This window comes from Mus caroli, chromosome 2 (assembly GCF_900094665.2).
Source record: "Mus caroli chromosome 2, CAROLI_EIJ_v1.1, whole genome shotgun sequence".
Taxonomy (NCBI): Eukaryota; Metazoa; Chordata; class Mammalia; order Rodentia; family Muridae; genus Mus; species Mus caroli.
In genome coordinates this window covers 112,885,615-112,905,708 of record NC_034571.1, presented here as the reverse complement: position 1 = coordinate 112,905,708, position 20,094 = coordinate 112,885,615, and the positions used below count along the sequence as shown (strand labels likewise).

Here is a 20,094-nt window from a genome sequence, read left to right as displayed (position 1 = left end):
ACCTAAGGACTGAGTGGCACCTAGGGGACCTAGGCATCTACTCTCTCCCTTCTGAGTGGGAGTGCCAGGACAGAGTTAGGCGTCCTAAGCAGGACATTGCACCACAAAGGCTGCTTCTCTGTCTGCAGAGGTTTCCCTCTGTTCCCCGGCCTTGTTCCTCATGGGTCCCTGGTGGGGATAAGGAAAAGACCATGACCTGGTCTTGGCTCCCTCTCCATCCTATTTATCTTCTCTCCTTCTACCAGGTTCAAGTCCCTGCAGAGCAAGCTAGCCACCCGACACAAGCAACTGCAGACCTCAGTTGAGCTGTATGAATTTAATCTCCTTAGCAACCTGGAGCTCACATGGGCAGCTGAGCACATGCCCAATGCCACTCCCAACTGCCCTGCCCAGTGCTGGCGTGATGCCCACAGCTTTCAACGAAAGCACAAGGTAGCAGCACCATGTATATTGTGCCACGCCCCCAACATCTCATTCCCTGACCTTTGAAGACCCCTGCCACCACTCAGGGTGTCCTGGCCTCTAAATTATTCTCCTTGGGTGTCCCGATTTCCAAATCCACTTTTCTCCGGGTATCCTTATTGTATTGATCTAGAACTAGAGACACTCTGTGGTTCTAATCTGGACATCTGTGGCTAAGAGACTCCCACTGTTCTGTGGCAGATGCTCCAGGCTGAGGTGAAAGGTCATGTAAGGCACATGCACAGGGTGCTAAGTTCTGGTCAGCGTCTAGCAGCCTCTGGGCACTCTCAAGCTCAGGATATCGTGGATCAGTGCCAGAAGCTAGAAGGCCACTGGGCAGGACTGGAGCAGGCGTGTGAAGAACGTGCACACTGCCTGCAACAGGCTGTCACTGTCCAGCAGGTAGGAGATCAAGAGGATGGAGTCTGCAGAATAGCAGACCAGCTATGGGAGACAGGGCTCGGGGAGGGAGGCCTGTGATGGAAGCCCTGGGCTAAGACTCCCATAAGTGCCCAGAGGCTTCTCACAGGCTGCTGGTAACCAGGATGGGTGATGAAGGGTCCCAGGTAAGATCAACAGGGTAAGTCACTGTCATTCATTGCAGTACTTTCTGAACGTGTCAGAGATGGAGACCTGGGTGGAGGAAAAGCGGCCTCTGGCGAGCAGTCAGGACTATGGCAGTGATGAGGAAGCTACCTGTGGGCTCATTAGGAAACACCAGGTACTGTGTCCTGAGCATCTCCACACGGGTGACAGTGGGCCAGGAGGAGGCCTGCGACATTCTAAAGGGCACATCCTACGTCTTGAAACACAGAACCCTGCGCTTTCCTTCCTATCCCCATCCGCCACCCACCCAATTCCTGATTCGCCCTCCTCCCTGAACACCTGCTGCCAGTACAGCCCAGCCTTGTGACTCAGGAGAGTGTATTGCCATATGGAGCCTGATTCGTGTCTCTATGAAGATTTGGGGTGCCTCTGTCTCTTTGTTTCATCTCTTCTGAGCCCTTTCCTACTCCTCAGTCACGTGCTTCAGGCCACCCCATGTCCTTCATAGGTGTCCTTCTCTGGGGCTCTAAACCTCATCCATTCTGTTAACCCAATTGCCATCCTAAAACCCATCCCCTCCCACACACCTCCCTGGTAAGGAGGAGGGAGGAAGGGAGGCCAGAGCACACTCCTAGAACCAACAGGCTCCACAGCCTCTGCCCTGCTGTGTTCCTGCCTCTTGTCACGGAAATCTCCTGGATATGTTCCTGTGTGCCTCAGTGGTCACTGTTTTGGGGTGTCTTGTGGCTGAGGACTTTCAGTGAGCTATTCCCAGAGGGTATGTCTGCAGGCTTGGCCAAATGCAGCTTCCGTGTGCCGGGCATGCAGACAGGCTTGCTCAGCTTAGTACATCTTTACATATTGTGTTGGGGTCCAACATGATGCCTCCTGAACCTCCCCATCCTTGTCCCAAGCTTCCCGCCATTGACTATTTCCTGCTAAGTAGTGAGCCCCCTAGGGGTGGAGAGCATATCTTCATTTTGTAAAACAGTAAACATAAGTGGGTAATGGGTGGATGGGTGAAGCTAAGTGGATGAACACGGATGAGTGGATAGATGGAGGAGTACACTGGTAACTGAATGAGTGGAGAGGTAGAGAGATAAGCCTGGGAGTTGTTGGATGAACACGTTGAGGGGATGAATGGGTAGGTTATGTTGGGGGTAGATGTGAGAGAGATGAAGGACCACCCTGCCTGTGTTCTGACCCTGGCAGATGCTCCAGCAGGAGGTAGCTCTTTATTGGAGCTCTATGGAGGATCTCGAGCAGAGGTTCCAGACCCTTGCTGGATTTGAGGCCCCTGAGCGGTTGGGTGTGGTACGGGAGAAGTTGCAGGCACTACAGAAGCTGGCAGACAAACGGTGAGGGACATTGTGGACCCCTCATCAGTGGGTACAGGGACCCTAACCACAGCTGACTGTTCCCTGCCATGGCCCTATGTTGGTGGGATCCCAGGCCTTTAGGGTTGTACCAGGAGAAGGCTGAATCTTTGCTGTGTGCTACTCGCCCCTCTAGAAGATCTTCAGTAAAAGCCCCCTTAGCAGGACGTTAGGCCCTTGATTCAGTTCTCTATTTCTTGCCAATGTCCTCTGTCCCCTGGCCTTCTTATGTCTTCTCCCCAAGTCACAGGCTTGGGCAAGGATCATGAATAACTCCATCCTTCAGCCTTAGGACCCTAGGGGAGTGAGCAGGTAGCTAACATCTGGGAAACCCCTGGCTGTCACCACAGGGGGCAGGAGCTGGAGGGGACCCTGAGACTACATGAGTTCATGAGAGAAGCTGAGGACCTGCAGAGCTGGCTGTCCAGCAGGAAGCAGGTGGCCAGAGGAGGGGACACCTTTGGAGAGGACCATGAGCACGTGCTGGTGAGGGGCTAGCAGCAGGAAAGACACACGATGCTGGATGGTGGGGGCTAGTCCTGATGGGCTGGGTGGAGAAGGCATAGTGAAGTCATGGACTATGCCTCTGGGTGGAGTGTGCTGGTGTTGTGGCCACACGAGGCTACTCTATTGCTGAGTACATTGTCTGCTCCCCTCTCTCCTTAGCAACTCTGCACTGAGTTTACAAAGTTTCAGTACCAGGTTGAAACTGGTGTCCAGCGAGTGGAAACCTGCCGACTGCTGGCAGAGAGCCTACAAGAGCATGGACACAGTGCTGCCCCCAAGGCTCACCAGAGGCAGCAGGATATACAGTGAGTGAGACAGCCTGCAGGGGCCTGGGTTTTGAGGAAAGTGCTGGCCCAATGTCTTGGGGGTTAACACTCTGAGGTGGCACACTCTTGAGGGTCACAGGGCCTTGCTTGCTCAGAGCTAGAGAGGGAATGGTCCCTGAGATGCCAGGCCTCCGAAGGCTGTGGTCTGTGGTGGAAGATAAGGCTGAGGACACCACTCAGATATTCCCAGCCCCCAGGACACTTTTCCAATTACTGCCTCCCAGGGCCTGGAGGAGGAGCTATGGATCGGAACTCCCTGAGCTGAAAAGGAGGCTTCCCCATGAGCTCGGAGCTCACAGCCCCCATGCTCACAGCTCTCCCCTGCAATAGTCCTAGGTGTCCACCCACCTGCTCGGGGCCCTTCTCTAGCCTGTGAGCCTAAGGAAAGGTCGGATGCTCTCATAACCTCAGCATCAAGTCTGGCTTGGAGAAAGCCTTTTTTGTTTTGTTCTGTTTTGTTTTTTGTTTTTCGAGACAGGGTTTCTCTGTGCAGTCCTGGCTGTCCTGGGACTCACTCTGTAGACCAGGCTGGCCTCGAACTCAGAAATCCACCTGCTTCTGCCTCCCAAGTGCTGGGATTACAGGCATGCGCCACCATTGCCCGGCCTGGAGAAAGCCTTTGAGCCTGGGCAAAGCATGTAAGGGAGCAACGATTGTAGGAAAGGAGAGCCAGAAGCAAAAGACTCAAAGGGGAAGCCCCATTCGGGAGCATTGAGGGAATCCATGACTTCCACCCAGAGAGGAGGGGGCTGATCAGACCACGAAGGGAAGGCAGGCTGATCCATAGCTGTTCTTCTGCATAGTAGGACTTCCTGGTCTGAACTGTGGCAGTTGACCCAGGCCCGAAGCCGTCTGCTCAATGACGCCGAAATCACTCTTAGAGTCCACAGAGACCTTCTGGAAGTCCTTACCCAGATTCAGGTATGAACCCGGAGAGGAGGTGGATCCCCAGACTCAGGGCCCTTTCTACCCTGCTCTGACTCTTTTCTACCCTAGGAGAAAGCCACAAGCCTCCCTAACGATGTGGCCCAGGACCTGTGTGGGGTAGAGAACCAGCTCCAGAGACATGAGAGGCTGGAATGCGAGCTGGCAGGCATGGAGCAGCAGGTCAGCAGGATGCTAGCCCTGCCTCATAGGCCCTCGCAGGCCCTCGCTGGCCACCAGCCTGGCCCGTTTGTTCTTCCCGTTGGGCCTGTCATGCATGGCAGAGCTCTGCCCAAGAAGTTCTGGGATTGACTCCTCAGAGCAGGACCATAGCTCAGGATGCTCAGGTCCTTCTGTCTCTGTGAAGAAACAACTGTCCTCTCCTACCCTTCCCTGCTAGGTGCAGGAACTGATGAAGGCTGGAGGCAGAGTACAGGGGCTGTGTCCAGGAGCTCAGGCCCTTGCCGCTGTCCAGCAAAAGCAGCAAGCTGTGACCCAAGCCTGGAAGGCCCTCCAGCTGTGCATGGAGCAGCGCAAGGCTCAGTTGGAACGAGGATATCTCCTGGTCCGGTTCCACACAGCGGTGAGGGCTTTCTTCCCTTGGGAGGGGTGCATGTATATACAGATGTGCACATGAACTGAGGCCCTCCCATTCTGGAGGGAAAATGTATCAGAAGGGGCAAGAGCAAGGGTCCGTGGCCCTGGGAGGGCTGGGATGGATGGTGGCAGAGAAACCAAGTGACAGGGACGTGTAGTCTTGCTACAAGTCCTGAGTCAGACAGCTTGATGTCTCTATATACGCATGGGTTCAGGCTGGCTGCAGTTGTTTGTCATCAGCCTCCTCTCAACGGCTCCTCTTGTCTCCTGGGGTCCCTCCCTACAGGTGAGGGACTATACCTCCTGGGTGGCCAGCGTGCATCAGGAGCTGCAGATGGAGGAGGCCTCCTGGGAACCCCAAAGCCTTTTGCTCAGGCTCAGAGCCCATCAATGGCTGTGGGCAGAACTAAAAGCCAAGGAGGAGCTGCAGCAACGGGCCACTAAGATGGGCCAGCAAGCTCTGCTGGCAGCAGGAACACCCACTAAGGTGGGCATTTCCCCAAGCTCCCAGCCTACCCTGCCCTCCCTTAGGCTGCATCCTTCCCACCCCCACCTCCTGTTTCTTCCATCAGTCTCCCCTCAAAGGTTTCTCTTGGGATCTATTAGTGCCCCTCCTCCACCCCATCTTCCCGCATCATCTTCAGGTCCAGGATGGGCTTCAAACCCTACAGGAGGAACGCGACCAAGTGTTCCAGGCCTGGGCACTCAAGCAAGAGAGGCTGCAGGCCATGCTTCAAGAACAGCGCCTCCTCAGGCAATGCGGCCACCTGGTGGAGGTTCTCACAGCCCAGGAGGCAGGTCTTGCAGCCACAGCCACAGCCCTAATATTCCCTATCCTGATCCTCTTCCCTGCCTGACTGCTCCTCCCTTTCCTCCCGGGTCTTTGGCTTTTTTTTTTTTTTTTTGGACATGGAGCAAAAAGGCTATGGGTGGGTCCTCCCGGGTGACTAGTGTAGATCCCTAGGGTACCATGATGGTCTCTACTAGCATGCCCAGGCGAGAGTTAGCACTGCTTTTCCCCATGCAGCTGAGACCCATGGAGTTTAATAGATTGCACATAACCTCCACTTTGTCCTGCTGGCCTCCAACCTGGGCTCCAGTTCCTTTCACTGCTCCCATGCTTGCGTGCGTGTTCATATCAGCGCTACTCAGGCCCCAGGGTTGTTGTCTCAGCTGTGCTGGCAGCCCTCAGAGCCTCTGACCTTTCCGTGGACTGATCTAGGCATTCCTAAAAGCCAGTGGCCTGGGGAGCTCTGTGGAAGAGGTGGAGCAGTTGATCCGAAAGCATGTGATCTTCCAGAAAGTGCTAGCTCTCCAGGACAAGAAGGTGACAGGCCTGAACATAGTTGCTGATGGGGGAGTGAGTCCTCAAGAGGGGGGTTGGTGGCTGGGGGTATGCTCAGAAACAGTGCTAATGTGTCCGTAGAACTAGGGATAGAATTGTACATATGGCTCAAGAAAAGACTCAGGCTGGGGAGGTTCACACTGCAGGGACCCCTGGGGAGCATTTACTTATTCTGAGGTCACTGAAAGAAGATCGGTTTTGGCTATTTTCAGGGCCATTAGCCAGCCCTTGACCATGCAGAACTAAGGGAAAGGCGATAGTCAAGTTACTAGAGTAGACTAGCAGGCTGTGTCTGTCCACAGGAGTCAGCTCTGCGTGAGCAACTAAAGACGATTTCAAGCCCTAAGGGGCAGAACTTGGTTTGCCACATGTTGGAGCACCGGGCTCAAGTGAAGGAACTGGCAGAGAGCCGGGGCCAGGCTCTGCACACCTCCCTGATGATAGGCAACTTTGTCAGGGCGGCAACCCAGGTCAGAGGACCATTCCCTGTCCATTGCCTATTACGTTGTACAGCTTGAGGTGACATTCACACTATAACACTATGATAAACAAAACATGTTTGGAGAGTTAAATGGCATCCCAAGGGCCAGGCTGGAGCCCAGAATATTTGATTGGCAGCCCCTGTGGGCTAAGACTCATGTTTACCGAGCAGTAGCAGAGTCAAGACAAAGAAGAGCTATTGGCAGGGGAACACAGCTGTATGGGCTCCTGGAGCAAGGGGCTCACACCTCTGAAATAGACTCTCATTCAAGTTCCTGGCTCAGCCTGGGCAGAAGCATGGCTTCCGGAGCTAGAATGGTGGTTCTTGTTTATTAGATACTGCCAGCCCTGCCCCTGAGGCCAGTAGCCCACCCCCTGGAGTTTTCTGGTGGGGAGAAGGGGATGAAGGGGAAGGAGGGGCACTTCATGATGGAGCATCATCATAGGATCTGTGCCCTACCCCCACCAGGCTGAGGACTGGATCCAGGAGCGGGTCCAGCAGCTGAGAGCCTGGAGCCCTCTTGGGAATCTAAAGGATTATCTGAAGCACCTGAGGAAACACCAGGCCTTCAGGGCTGAGGTCCAGGCTCAGGAGCAGATCCTGACCTCTGTTGCCAAGGTGACTCCAGCCTCAGCCCAGCCAAAGTATTGATGGCTGAGGTAAGAAGAAAGGTGCTGAGTGTGCCCTTATGTCTCCCAGCAAGGTGAAGGGCTCCTCAGTCAGAGCCACCCTCAAGCTGGAGAGGTCTCCCAGAGGCTGGAGGCCCTGCGGGACCTCTGGGAGAAGCTGAGGCAGGCGGTGACCCTGCAGGGCCAGGCCCTGGAGAACAGATACAACTTCCTGGAGTTCCTGCAGAGAGTGGATCTAGCAGAGACCTGGATCCAGGAGAAGGTGGGGGCTCCTCTGGATAGGGAATTTGGGGCCTGGGGACAAGAGCTAAAGGATTGGGTGGGAAAGAGCAAGGTCTTCGGTGCTCTGGCTCCATGATGGTAGGAGCCTTGGTGGGAGGTCGCAAGCATCCATGTTCTCTTACCCTGCCCCAGCTACAGGCCAAGTGGCTAGATAGAGCTAAGCCTTACCTCCCCACCTTTGGCCTCCACAGGAGAGGATGGTGAACAGCTGTGACATTGGCCTGAACCTTGAGCACTGCCTGCAGCTCTGCAGACAAGTCCGCAGGTTACAGGTAAGAGGCTCTGTGAGGGAGGGGTTGACTTAGTGTCTCCCATTGGGAAATCTGTCTGGAGGTTCAAGCTCAACTTTGCACTACTTGGACACACTTAGGCAAGCGAGCTCATCTGGCCAGTCCTTAATTTCATCATCTCTAAATGGGTATCATGCCTTTCTCAGCAGTGAGGGAGTGCCCGTGTGTGGTGACAGTCAAATGATTCCACACCTGTAATAGAATTATGTCTCTCATGGAAAACTTGGTAGTCTGGTTTCAATGTTATGATAAGAAGCAGGGAATTAGTTAATGGAGCCGCTGAACAATTTTGCAACTTTCTGAAAGCATTCAAAATTGCAATCATAACTTACTGTTTCAAAATTTCTTTAAAAGAAAGAGCCTATGCCTGGGTGTGGTCATTAATGTCGTCTTCAGTGTGAGTGGTTCAGTATCTCCTATCTCCTCCCCCACACCATCCACCAAATTTACCAGGAGTCTGTTTCTCTGTAACATAGAGGGGCAACTCCAACACATCCTTAGCTGGTGGTGGTGCTTCTCAGATGTCAAACCAGATGGTACAGCAAGAAGGGACGCCCTGGGCCTGACCTGCCGTGAGTGAGCACTGTGATTGCTGAGCCCTGCCGTGCTCCCAGATCATCTCTCTGATGAGCCAGTCCATAGAAAAGGGCTTTTGAGTTATAGATGCTACAAATGTAGGGAGCTGGAAGCCTCTGATCCACCCTGTTGGGGCTCCCCTCTCCCTGAGGACATGTAAGCCTGCCTTGTGTCCAAGTTCCATGTTTAACTTTAAACACGACTGAGTCTGTGTCCACCTGCTCCCTCCTACCCAGTCCTCACCTGAGAGACTCTAAGGTTGTGGGTTCCGGGCTGGTCTTCCTCACTGTAGCTGAGAGGGGTGTCCTCCAGCACCTGTCACTTCAGAGGAAACAGTTGACTCTTATTCCCCAAATGTGCTACAGTTCCTAAAACTCCTTCTTGGTGAAGAGACATAAACAATATCTACCCCTTCTCCCAAGGCCCTAACAACAAGTCAAGACATGAGACAAAGTTTACTGCTGTGGGGTTTGCTGGGGTTCCATACAGAGCATAACACAGGAGCGTGGGTGCTCCTCCCCACAAGCAGAAGAGCCTAACCCAGGAGGGCTGAGAGCGATGGTGGAGCCCTCTTCCATACCCTTCTCGGGTGGATACACTCTAGCTTCTTCTCTAGGCCTTGTGCAATTAAGCCAATTACATACAACAGATGGAATGGAGCACCTGAGTCAGGTGGGGGTCCTGTGACCCTCCCACCCTTCCAGAGGGAGTATAAAATCATCAACAAACCCAGCTGGGCTAATCTCCGGCAAGAGGCACAGCTGAGTGCCCCAAGATTGTGGTTGCTTTCCCAAGGGAGCAGTCACAGGAGCTATGCCAAGACGAGGCCTTGAACCGGCAGTGCTAGAAGCATCCTCATCTTTACCTTCCCTGTAGGTCACAGTGGATGACGCCCACATCAGGGGAATCAAAAACTTGTCACTGCAGCTCAAGAACCAAGGCCCTGAGGAATCCGAGACCATCTGCCAGCGGCAAAACCAGCTCAACAATAGGCCAGTCTTAGCCAGGGGAGGACAGTGGGGCTGGGAGAGGGGCCAAGTGCCACCTCAGGCTGCAAGGTTCATCCCCATCCTTTGGTCAGGTGGAAGACTTTCCATGGCAACCTGCTCCTCTATCAGCAGCGGCTTGAAGCAGCCCTGGAGATACATAGATTGTCCAGGGAACTGGATGACGTTATTGAGCGGATCAGAGAGAAGGTAGGTAGTGAAAAGTCCCCTTGTGCACTGAGTTTGGAGCAGCATTGCCTGGAGTGTTCCATGACCCCTGGCCCACCTTTGCTTTACAGTTCTATCCCACCAGGAGTCCTCCAGGGAGTCTAAGGAGGAGTATACTATAGAACCCCCCCCCCCCTGCAGCTCCCAGGAGTCCTCCAGGGCATCTGATGAGGAGTATACTATAGAACCCCACCCCACCCCCACAGCTCCCAGGAGTCCTCCAGGGAGTCTGATGATGAGACTTCTGCAGCCCCTAAGCCACTCACCCTGCCTCTTTCTATCCCAGATGTGTGTTGGGTCTGGAGACCAGAGCACACCCTGTTTTTCCAGGACCCTTAGCAAGTCTAAAGCCCATAAGAGGCTTGGCCCAGTGGGGGTCCCATAGGAATGCAGGTGGATTGCAGCTGTGACAGTGTAGTTAAGACCTATGTGGCCCGAGAATCCCATGTGGCACGGCCTCCTCCTCCACTGGATCTTTCTCTCAGAGCTAGCTCAGGCCTCTGAGATCCCTCCCCAGAGGGACTGGAGTCAGAGACAAAATGCCAGGAAGTGCCACACACAGGTTGTACTGGAGGCAAGTACAGACCCAAAGTTCTAAAATGCCTCTGGTCAAGTCCAGGTGGCTGCTCCAGTCCCTCTGAGGCAGCAGGGAGGGATTCATGCAGAGTCCTTGTGTTCTACCTGCCACCCTAGATAACCAGGCTTCTGCAGTGAGGGGGAAGCTGAAGCTAAAAGGCGGCCTCCTCACTCTCTCCCAGGAATCCCTGATCTGGGCCTCAGAGGGCACTGAAAATTTGGAGAATGTACAGAGGCAATCGTGGAGACAGAAAGTGCTGCAGCAGGAGATGGGCCTCATCCAGACCCAGGTGGAGGTGTGCAGTTGGGGGACGCAGATCCTGGGCACATCCTTAAGGGGGCCTTGGTGGATTCCTGAGAGTCATGCTAAGACACCCACCCCCTCAGCCAAAGCCCCTGCTGCCTACAACCTCCGACCTTTCTCCCTACAGTCTCTTGAAGGTAGGATTGGCCAGCTCTGCAAGGAAAGTCCCGAGGTTGCCCACAGCCTCAGACATAAGCAGCAAGAAATGATGGACAGCTGGTGGAAGGTCTGGAGCAAAGCCCAGAAGTGGTACGAGCCCGTGAGCCTCCCTCCAGTTCTCGGCTCACACACTTGCATTTGGCCCCTACTTTCTCCTGAGTTTCTGTATCATTTACCAATTAATTCCCATCCCATGGATCTTCTGTGCCAAGGGGATTAAAGGGTGCTGGGCATGAGGGAAAGGGGACTCATGAGCCTAGAACTTACTAATGAGTCCTGTGAGCAGGAGGGAGCTGCTGGATGTGGGCCATGAAGTTCAGAAACTCCAGACCCTGCTGCAGGATCTGCAGGACTGGGCCCGGGGACTACAGGCTGAGATGGCCACACAGGGCACCCCCTGCAGCCCTGTGAAAATCCAGTACATGTTGGAAGAGCACCAGGCATACAAGGTGAGCCACAGTCCTGAGGTGCGAGGCCTTTCAAATGTCACCCCTTGCCAGGCGGTGGTGGTGCACGCCTTTAATCCTAGCACTTGGGAGGCAGAGGCAGGCGGATTTCTGAGTTNGAGGCCAGCCTGGTCTACAAAGTGAGTTCCAGGACAGCCAGGGCTACACAGAGAAACCCTGTCTCGAAAAACAAAAACAAACAAAAAATGTCACCCCTCACTACCCCACCCCTTCCTCTGACCCCTGCTAGAACCTTTCTCTGTCTTTTGACCAACCTTGTCCTTTTCCACCGTCCCCTTCTTGCTGGACCTCTGGTAGGCCTCAGCCCACAGGGAACTGATCTCAGGCCTATTATAGGTTGAGCTGGACATCCGAACAGAGAGCCTTAACCTGGTCCAAAGCATGGGGCAGCGGCTGCTTGCATCTGGCTACCCACAGGCCTCTGGGATTCACCAGCCCCTGGCCGCTGTAGAGCAGGGGTTGAGTAGCTTGCGGGAATCCTGGCAGGGGCGGCAACAGCAGCTACAGCAAGCCTTGGAGCAGCAGGTAGGCCCCAGGCCAGCTTCCACCCTACCCTGCTATCAGGGCCTGTGATGTCCCCACAGCTCTGGTCAAAGCCAAAGCTGAAAAGACTGCCTTGAGTATTCCTTCCAGTCTTCCTGTGCCTGTATCATGGAGCCAGGCCTCAGGTTCTCCAACCTGAACCACCGAAAAGGTCACAGACACACCCAGGTAGTCCTTAGGCAGAGAAGGTCACAGACACACCCAGATAGTCCCTAGCCCTCTTCTGAGTTTCTCTTGTCCTTTTTCATCAGCTGTTTCTGGGCTCTGTGGAAAAGGTGGAACGCTGGCTTGACAGTGAAGAGGCCTCCCTGGCTAGTGAGGGAGTGGCGGTAAGTGTCCAAGAGGAGTGGGAAGGACAGATAAGACCAATCAAGCTAGCCAGAATGTCAAGCTCTCTGGGTCAAGGTCTTTCCCACTGCTGAGCAGTTACCATCAGTCCTAAGTACTTCTTGCCCTTGGTTATCGTCCATAGGGTGTGTCCTAGGAGCCAAGGGAATGGGCTTAGAGCCCAGCTGGTCATTCCCTCTGATCTCTTTCCTACCACTCTCCTTGCCTCTGTCTTCCTTCCAACATCACCCTAACTCCAGTAATAGATACGTGTAACTCACAGGGACTTGGGAGAATAATGAGTAAGACAGAGATCTTACTCAGAGCATAGAGGTGAGAGGGCAGTACTCAACCTGCCCTGAGAATGGATACTAGATGCCATCCTGAAGCCATAGGCAGCCTGTGGGGTTTAAATAATACCCACTTTGTAGAGAACAACCACTTTGTAGAAAGGGTTTGTTAGGCTGGCTCTAGAGGGAAACAGTTCAGGGTGGAGTGGAGTCAGCCCTATAGTTAGCATGGGTCTCTGCTTCCACCAGGACCCCTTGGTCACTGTGGAGACCCTTCTGTCAAAGCTCAAGAGGCGTGAGCAGGGCCTGAAGACACAGGCAAAAAAGATCCGTGCATTGGAGGTCACAGCCCACAGCCTGCACCAGGGTGGACACTCTGAGGCGTGTAGCATCCTGGACAGATGCCAGGCCCTGCTCCTGAGGTACCCGAGGCTCTGGGATGGTGGGAGCTGGGGGGAGCTAGTGTGGACATCCATCTCAGGCTCTTTCTTTCTGGCTCTCAACTTCTTGGCCCAACTCCATGCCTCTTCCAAAGCCTAGGGGTCACGTGCTGGTGGTGTGTGAGCTTGCTATCCATCAGACAACATATGGTGTCTACTTTCTTCTTTATCCCAGCTTGACCCTGTAAGGAGCTCACACTAGGAAGCCCAGTGGAAGTGATTTAATGACAGGAAGGGACAGGACCACAGTCCCGAGTCTCTCTACTACCTAATGGGTGGGGCCTGAAGCAAATTCTACTCTCCTAGTTAAGTCTTTGTTGTTGTTGTTGCTGTTTTTGGGTTTTTCGAGGCAGGGTTTCTCTGTGCCCGGCTTTCCTAGTTAAGTCTGTCTCTGAGGGCTGTAGTATCTTAGCACCGTGCCTGTCCCTCCCAAGTAGGCTGAAGATCTCTAATGCAACAGAAGCTCAACCATAGATCTTCATGGCATGCCCATTTTATGACACTAGCCTTGCCTTTTCCTCATAACAGCTCCTCCTGCACAGCTGCCCTAGCCCCCACCCCAAACCCCAGCATGTAGACCAAGGCAGATACAGCCAAAAGCCATGACCAGACTGGCTGAGGCTACCCTCCCACTTCTGTGGCTCCTTGGGATAGTGCTCAGAAGGGCCAGTATATCTCCTCTCATTTGTCAGTCTCTCTGTTTATATCTTGTGAGTGTAGGCACTTTGCCTGGATGTGTGTCTGTGTATCATGTGCTTGCATGGTACCTATAGAGGCCGTGACTACAGTTATAAATGATTGTGAACTGCCATGTGGGTGCTAGGAATAGAAACCAGGCCCTCTGGTTCTGCCGAGCCACCTCTCAGGCCCCAGCGTTCTTCATTATTTCAGGTGGACTTCCTGGGTACTCATAGAGGGCTGAGTAGACACACAAGTGAGTTTGCCAGCTCTGACACCTTAAGTGGGACCTGATGGGCAGTCAGCCCCAGCATGGTGTCATTGATCTTTCCCCCATACAGGCTTGTGTCACTTCAGTAGAACCTCTGGTTCCCCCAACTCCATGCCCCTTGGTGTAGGTGTTAACACCAGTGAGGGGAACCACTGATGAGGAACTGATTGGTTCAGAGGTGTATATCTGTAATATGTAAATTAATACCTAATATAGTTTGTATATAGCAAATATTTTAAATGTGTTAAATATTAAAATGTGGGGTGTGTGTGTGTGTGAAAGACTTGCTGACATCACACCAATGTGTAATCAAAACCATGGCTCAAGCCAGGCGTTCTCGCACACACCTGTAATCTGAGCACTTGCTGAAGGTACAGGAGGATCAAGAGCTTAGAGGCCAGCTTGGGCTACATGGAAAGTTTGATGTCTAGCTGAGCTACACAGTGAGACCATGTCTTAAAAAGAAATGGGGTAGGGTTGTTATGATGGCATAGCAGATGAGAGCGTTTGTCAGGTAAGCTGCAATGCTGGCATCAATGGCAGAAAGGGAGAACCAGTTCCTGAAAGTCATCCTCTGACCTCCATATGCACTCTGGTTACACACGCATGCTCACACATATGTGTACACACACACTAAATAAAATGTAAAAATAGCATAAAAAATTAAAACCATTCTAGTGGCTCAGGCCTGTAATCCCAGCTACTTGGGAAACTGAGGCAGGAAGAGCGCCAGGCTTGCTTGGGCTAGGGAGTAAATTTAAGGTCCGCCTGGGCAAGTCAGCGAGAGGGTGCAGCTGAGTGTTAGAACACCAGTGTGTGTGGGGGGGGTGGTGTCTGGGAGTCAGTTACTGACACATTTCTGTAAGGTGCTCGGGTCTATATTAGTCTGGACTACTATATCAAAGTGTGGCAGGCTAGATGACGGAAACAACAGACATTATCTTCTTACAGTTTGAGAGGCAGGAAGGTCAAGATCAAGGTGATAGAAGGTCTCTGGATTACAGGCTTCCCCCATGTTCTTGCATGGTCACCCCTTTGAGTGTGTCCTGCCTTAACCTCCTTGTACAAGAACACCTGTCCTGTCCTCTCAGATTACGGCTGACCTATCTCCAAACACACTTGTGTCCTCAGATAGTGGGCTATGCCATGAACATAAGTGATAGCAATATGAGGAGGAAACATATGTGCCTTTGGTTCACAGAAAACCTCGGCTCCAGGCCATTGTGATATGGGTCAGGAAAGGCTGTGCTGCACAGACAGGGGGCAGGGGGAGGTAAGACACTCTCCAGTCCTGGAGGTTGAGCCTGGGGGTCCATGAGACTCTTCTTGCAGGACAGAGGCACTCACAGAGCAAGCAAGGGCCCGGGGACGCCGGCTGGAGGAGCTGCAGAAGCTTCGGACATTTTTGCAGGATTCCAATGAGGTTCCCTTCACTTGGGCTGAGAGGGTTGTGGGGGTTCACCTTCCTCAGGGGCTCTCCAGAGGTTACAGAAAGCAAAGCTTTCCCTGTGTCAGGTAACTGCATGGCTGAGGGAGAAGAGCCTGGCGGCTCTGGATGAGGGCCAGCAGGACCCAGCCACCATGCAAACACAGTTGCAGAAGCAGCAGAAGTTCCAGGCTGAGCTGGATGCCAGTGTTCACCAACAGCGGGAGCTCCAGATGGTGAGGTTCCAGGGGTCCTGGGGGCCACAGCCCGGCCCCCAGCATCCCTGCAGCTGGCTTTGAATCATAGTATTGATAACCAGTGTCTGTCTCATGCTTCCTGTGTGCAGGCACTGTGCTAGGTAACAGCTGATAATTACAGAAAATATATCGAAACATCTGGAGCTCAAGATGTCAAAATAGAGTATCTTTTTTTTTTTAACATTTCTTTTCTGGAAAGGAATCCTGACCCGAGGCTGATTATTCGTGCTATCAAACTTTGTTTAGTAGTTTGTGCTAGGCTAGGTTACCTCATTTGAGCAATAATCATTGCTACTCCATTGCATGGAAGACAAACAGATTAAGGAACTTGCGAGGCTGGGTGTTAGGGCACATGCCCATAATGTCAGCACTGGTAACAGCATGGTAAGTTAGATGGAGCCTGGTGTGGTGTGGGTCATCCCAGCACTGGGGATCACAGACAGTGCTGGGGAGCAAGTCTGAGCTAGCCTGGGCAGTGTGGTGAGAGCCTGTTTCAAAAAAAGTTGGGGATAGGGGGTGGGGGAGGAAGGGTTAGACCCTGGAAAGAAAGAAGGAATGGAAATCTGCCCCACATCACAGTCAGCTTGAAGAGACTGCAGCTGTGCGGCTGCTCATTGACGCCATGGTACCAGCATCCTCAGGCCAGAATGTGTGTCCCATGTATGGTGTAGGAGGGGCAGAAGCTGCTACAAGGGGGCCACCCGGCCTCAGAGACCATCAGGGGGCAACTGGAAGAATTAGGAGGCCTCTGGGGTGAGCTGCAGACCAACTGCCAGAGGAAGATGGCCAGATTACAGGGGGCCCTCAAGGTGAGGTGATAGGTGATGAAGCAACTCAGCCAGACAGGACTCTGGGACTCGGCACCCCCACTCCCTTATGCACACCTGTGTTCTGTCCTAGGTCCTGCATCTGCAGAGAGTGCTGAAGGAACTGGAGAAGTGGTTGGAGCTCATGGAAGCAGAGCTGAGAGTCCCTGTCAGAAGCCAGGCGCTGCCTAGAGTGGGTGAACTCCTGGAGGCCCAGGAGGAGCTGGAAGCAGCCATGGACAGGCAGGCCAAGGAAGTGCAAGAGTTGCAGGGCCAGTCCCAAGCCTGCCTCCAGGAAGGCTACTGCCTCGCCAAAGATGTGGAAGAGCAAGCCCAGCAGCTGCTTCAGAGGTAGATTGCCCAGATCCCTGGTTTGATACCTTGTCTTCCTTTGCCTGCTTCCTTAGAAGAAAACTAGTTTCAACACTGGCCCACTCTGGTTGTCTTTCAGGTTTCAGGGCCTTCGGGAGCCCCTACAAGAGCGCAGGGCATCCCTGGAAGCCCAAAGGCTCCTCTTACAGTTCTTCAGGGATGCTGATGAGGAAATGGCCTGGGTGCAGGAGAAGCTGCCCTCTGCCACAGCCCAGGACTACGGCCAGAGCCTTAGCACTGTGCGCCACCTGCAGGAGAAACACCAGGTGCTAGCCCATGCTGGGAGACTGGGGAAGGGCAGCCTCAGAGGGGACGGAGGCTCATGGTCCAAGGACAGGGCACTGTGGACCAGCCTAGCCTCTGCTTTAAGGAACACCCATTTTCTTTGGAAATCCTGGGATGGAAATTCCTTGTAAGTCTGTAGGGTCCAATGAATCATCAGGGCGTGGGTTCCTCGGTTTCCTAGTACATCCCTGGCCCTTTCTCCTTTGCAGAATTTAGAGAATGAGATCCATAGCCACAAGGCTCTGAGCCAGGTGGTGACAGGTACAGGGCACAAGCTCATACAGGCAGGGCACTTTGCCGCTCAAGAGGTGGCCGCCCGGGTGCAGCAGCTGGAGGTGGCTCTAAACCACTTAGAGACAGAGGCCGCACAGAGGAGGAAGAGACTGCAGCAGGCCCTGGAGGCCCAGCAGACTTTGGTGGAGGTGAGGGGGATGCTGTGGGATGAAGAGATGTCAGAACTGGCCTGAGAACAATGGGAGTGTATGGGGCTGAATGATGCCTCTGGGGCAGGCAGAGCTGTGCCTCCCTGCCCCCAGTGCCTTATTCTCACGGTTTCTTCCAAACCTGGGGTTTCCAGCTAGAACTTTACGTCAGAATCACCTGGAACCTTCCCCTTGCAATCACATCTGAGGCTACCTCACAAACTAAATGCATTACAAGACACGTAAGCACCTAGCAGGCTGAGCTATAGTAAGACCCTATCTCAAGAAAGCAATCAAAAGCACCTCAAAAGTAACTAGAAGCCAGGGACAGTGGCTCGTGCTGTGACTCCAATACGCAGAAAGCTGACACAGGAGGGTGACCACTTCAAGTTCCAGGCCAACCAAGGCCTGTAAAGTGAAATCCTGTCTCACAACAAGATAAAAAGTAATAAATGAAAAGGAACAAAGTAAGGATTGATGGCTAAAACTTGCTTTTATTATACTAAATAGCAACACTGTCTCTGAGAAGCAAAAGTAAATGTCTTTATTTCACATGAAGAAAAAGGAAAGAATCGCTTACAAACCTTCAAAAACCACAAGCATTCATGGTCCCTCCAGTACAGTGAGAGTCCTGTGGAAGCTGTTAGAATGGACCCAAGAGGGCTCTCCAGGCAATTTCCCCCATGCAACTGACTGAAGACCCCTCTCGCAATCCTATCCCATATATCCTAACTCCCACTCTGAACCCTGAGGCTCCCAAGCCTCAAACTGAAGTCCTGGGCCTAAGAAAACTAACTTCTGCTGTTATACCACCCAGCTCCTGGAAGCAGGATCCTGGCTGGCTGAACGGGATCATATTCTGGACAGTGAGGACCTGGGCCAGGACGCTGAGGCCACACAGGCTCTTCTGCGGTGCCTAGAGGCCACCACAAGAGACTTGGAGGGGTTCAGCAGTCGCATTGAGCAGTTACAGGAAACAGTGGCCCTTCTGGAGAGTGGACAGACCCCAGGCAGGTAGGCCAGAGCCACACACTCCCTGGAGAGGAGCAGAGAGAAGGGTGCAGATAAGGGAGCAGAGATGGGTGTCAGAGGGAGAGTAGGCTGGTCCAGTCTGGAGAAGGAGGGATGCAGCCTATACTGTCCTTTCTTCCTGTCATAGTCCTAGGGTGCTGGCCCAGCTGCAGGCTGTGAGAGAGGCCCATGCACGGCTGCTGCAGAGAGCAGAAAGCAGGGGGGAAGCGCTGCGTGAACAGCTGCACCTATACCAGCTGGAGCAAGAGGCCTTGCTCCTGGATGCCTGGCTGACCACCAAGCTGACCATCGCTGAGTCTCAGGACTATGGACAGGATCTAGCAGGCATCAAGGTGGGTTAGTCCTCGGTAGACCCAGAGAACAGGGGTTAGGCTTCCTTAGGTAAGGAGAACATGTTTGAGAATGGGAGATTCTGAGTGGTGAACAAGGATTCTGGAGGGGTGTCACTGGAAGAGGCTGCATGCAGTTCTAGAACTCTAAGGTTGAGTGATGTTGGGGCCACTGGTACTGCCAGGCTCCTACTGAGCTTCCAAGGCTGCCAGTCAAAGGTCTGCAGTCCCTGGCCTTACCAGGCTCCTACTGAGCTTCCAAGGCTGCCAGTCAAAGGTCTGCAGCCCCTGGCCTTACCCCTCCTAGGTGCTGGAAGACATGGTTGGGGCTTTCAACAGAGAAGTCCAGAGCCTGGGCCAGGCCAAGATGCAGACCCTGAGGGAGCGGATGGCTTCCCTAGAAAGAGGAGCACCCAGGTTCTACCCCCAGATTCAAGCTCAGAAGTGTCGCGTCCAGGCCACTTGGGAGAGGCTGAACAAGGCAATCAAAGTCCGTACAGAGGTAGGCCACGTCTCAAGGGGTATGGGGCTGTGGAACACAGTACAGCCTCCAGCAGGTTCCCCCTCATTCTTTCTCAGAACCTAGCAGCAGCCTGCGATCTCCGGAGCTTTGAGCAGGCTGCCTCAGAGCTGCAGAGATGGATACAGGAGAAGACTAACCTGCTGGAGGAAGCATTCCAAGTCCACAGCCTGCCACCTTCACAGCCCCTTCTGCAGCAGCAGCAGCAGCATAGGCGCCTGCAGGTAAAGGCCTTGCCTGACAGAAGCTACTCAGCCCAACCCCACTCCGCCAGCAGAAGCCCTGTGTGCCTCAGTCCCTCATCAGAGATGACTGGCAATGGCCTTGCCTGGGTCCTGCCCCTGAGCCACTTCTCCAGGGTATCCAACCACTTTCTTCTGGGCCAAGGGACTTGGAACAGGTTTTAAGCAGAACTTGTTAGAGGGGTTTCCACAGGCCAGGGGCTACTAATGCGGAGCATGCCAGTGTAGCATCATGTTCTGGTTGCAGAGCGAACTGAGGGCTATTGAAAAAGAGGTGTCAAGAGTGCAGATGGAGGCCCATCGGCTCGGCCAGCTCTACCCTGTGGCTCAGGGGAGTCTTAGTGAGTGGCTCACCAAGGTGCAGGGGGCCTGGACCAACCTGGAGGCCAAAGTCCAGGAATGGAGCCAGAAGCTGTTGCAGGCTACCCAGGGCCACACCTTTCTTGGGAGCTGCCGGGAATTGCTGTAAGTAGGGGGCCATACTGTTAGCTCAGCTCTGCCCTATCCTGATGTTTCAGGGAGCGGGTAGCACTTCTTGCCACTGTCCCCAAGCTGCCTTGCCAGCTCTGCTAGTAGCTCTCTTTCCCTGCCTGGCAGAGCGTGGGCTCAGGAGATGCAGGAGCTCCTTTCGTCGGAGAAGCAGGCTGGGGATGTGGTGGGGGCCAAGCAGTTCCTTGAGCAGCACGAGGCGCTGGAGCAAGAGATTCAGGAACGCTGCCTTCAAGCCCAGACCATACGGCACGAAGGGCAGCAGCTGCTGGACAACGGCCACTTCCTGTCCCCGGAGGTGTGA

General features: G+C 53.7%; 1 protein-coding gene across 1 annotated transcript in view; it reads left to right on the top strand.

Moving 5' to 3' along the window:
* Positions 1 to 20,094, top strand: part of Sptbn5 (spectrin beta, non-erythrocytic 5) — a 44,716-nt gene that overhangs the window by 20,363 nt on the left and 4,259 nt on the right. Inside the window, exons 25-61 of the mRNA XM_021179151.1 lie at positions 246 to 432; positions 664 to 864; positions 1,067 to 1,183; positions 2,221 to 2,366; positions 2,735 to 2,870; positions 3,051 to 3,196; positions 4,024 to 4,138; positions 4,214 to 4,324; positions 4,542 to 4,724; positions 5,025 to 5,225; positions 5,383 to 5,532; positions 5,961 to 6,065; positions 6,386 to 6,553; positions 7,033 to 7,182; positions 7,264 to 7,455; positions 7,667 to 7,759; positions 7,919 to 7,921; positions 9,218 to 9,333; positions 9,423 to 9,537; positions 10,314 to 10,427; positions 10,563 to 10,681; positions 10,878 to 11,043; positions 11,398 to 11,586; positions 11,856 to 11,933; positions 12,471 to 12,643; positions 14,943 to 15,033; positions 15,126 to 15,272; positions 15,965 to 16,102; positions 16,194 to 16,450; positions 16,551 to 16,737; positions 16,966 to 17,178; positions 17,996 to 18,192; positions 18,338 to 18,542; positions 18,847 to 19,041; positions 19,119 to 19,283; positions 19,549 to 19,766; positions 19,899 to 20,088. Of these exons, the coding sequence (XP_021034810.1) occupies positions 246 to 432; positions 664 to 864; positions 1,067 to 1,183; positions 2,221 to 2,366; positions 2,735 to 2,870; positions 3,051 to 3,196; positions 4,024 to 4,138; positions 4,214 to 4,324; positions 4,542 to 4,724; positions 5,025 to 5,225; positions 5,383 to 5,532; positions 5,961 to 6,065; positions 6,386 to 6,553; positions 7,033 to 7,182; positions 7,264 to 7,455; positions 7,667 to 7,759; positions 7,919 to 7,921; positions 9,218 to 9,333; positions 9,423 to 9,537; positions 10,314 to 10,427; positions 10,563 to 10,681; positions 10,878 to 11,043; positions 11,398 to 11,586; positions 11,856 to 11,933; positions 12,471 to 12,643; positions 14,943 to 15,033; positions 15,126 to 15,272; positions 15,965 to 16,102; positions 16,194 to 16,450; positions 16,551 to 16,737; positions 16,966 to 17,178; positions 17,996 to 18,192; positions 18,338 to 18,542; positions 18,847 to 19,041; positions 19,119 to 19,283; positions 19,549 to 19,766; positions 19,899 to 20,088 (5,677 nt within the window). The remainder of the gene's footprint in view (positions 1 to 245; positions 433 to 663; positions 865 to 1,066; positions 1,184 to 2,220; positions 2,367 to 2,734; positions 2,871 to 3,050; positions 3,197 to 4,023; positions 4,139 to 4,213; positions 4,325 to 4,541; positions 4,725 to 5,024; positions 5,226 to 5,382; positions 5,533 to 5,960; positions 6,066 to 6,385; positions 6,554 to 7,032; positions 7,183 to 7,263; positions 7,456 to 7,666; positions 7,760 to 7,918; positions 7,922 to 9,217; positions 9,334 to 9,422; positions 9,538 to 10,313; positions 10,428 to 10,562; positions 10,682 to 10,877; positions 11,044 to 11,397; positions 11,587 to 11,855; positions 11,934 to 12,470; positions 12,644 to 14,942; positions 15,034 to 15,125; positions 15,273 to 15,964; positions 16,103 to 16,193; positions 16,451 to 16,550; positions 16,738 to 16,965; positions 17,179 to 17,995; positions 18,193 to 18,337; positions 18,543 to 18,846; positions 19,042 to 19,118; positions 19,284 to 19,548; positions 19,767 to 19,898; positions 20,089 to 20,094) is intronic.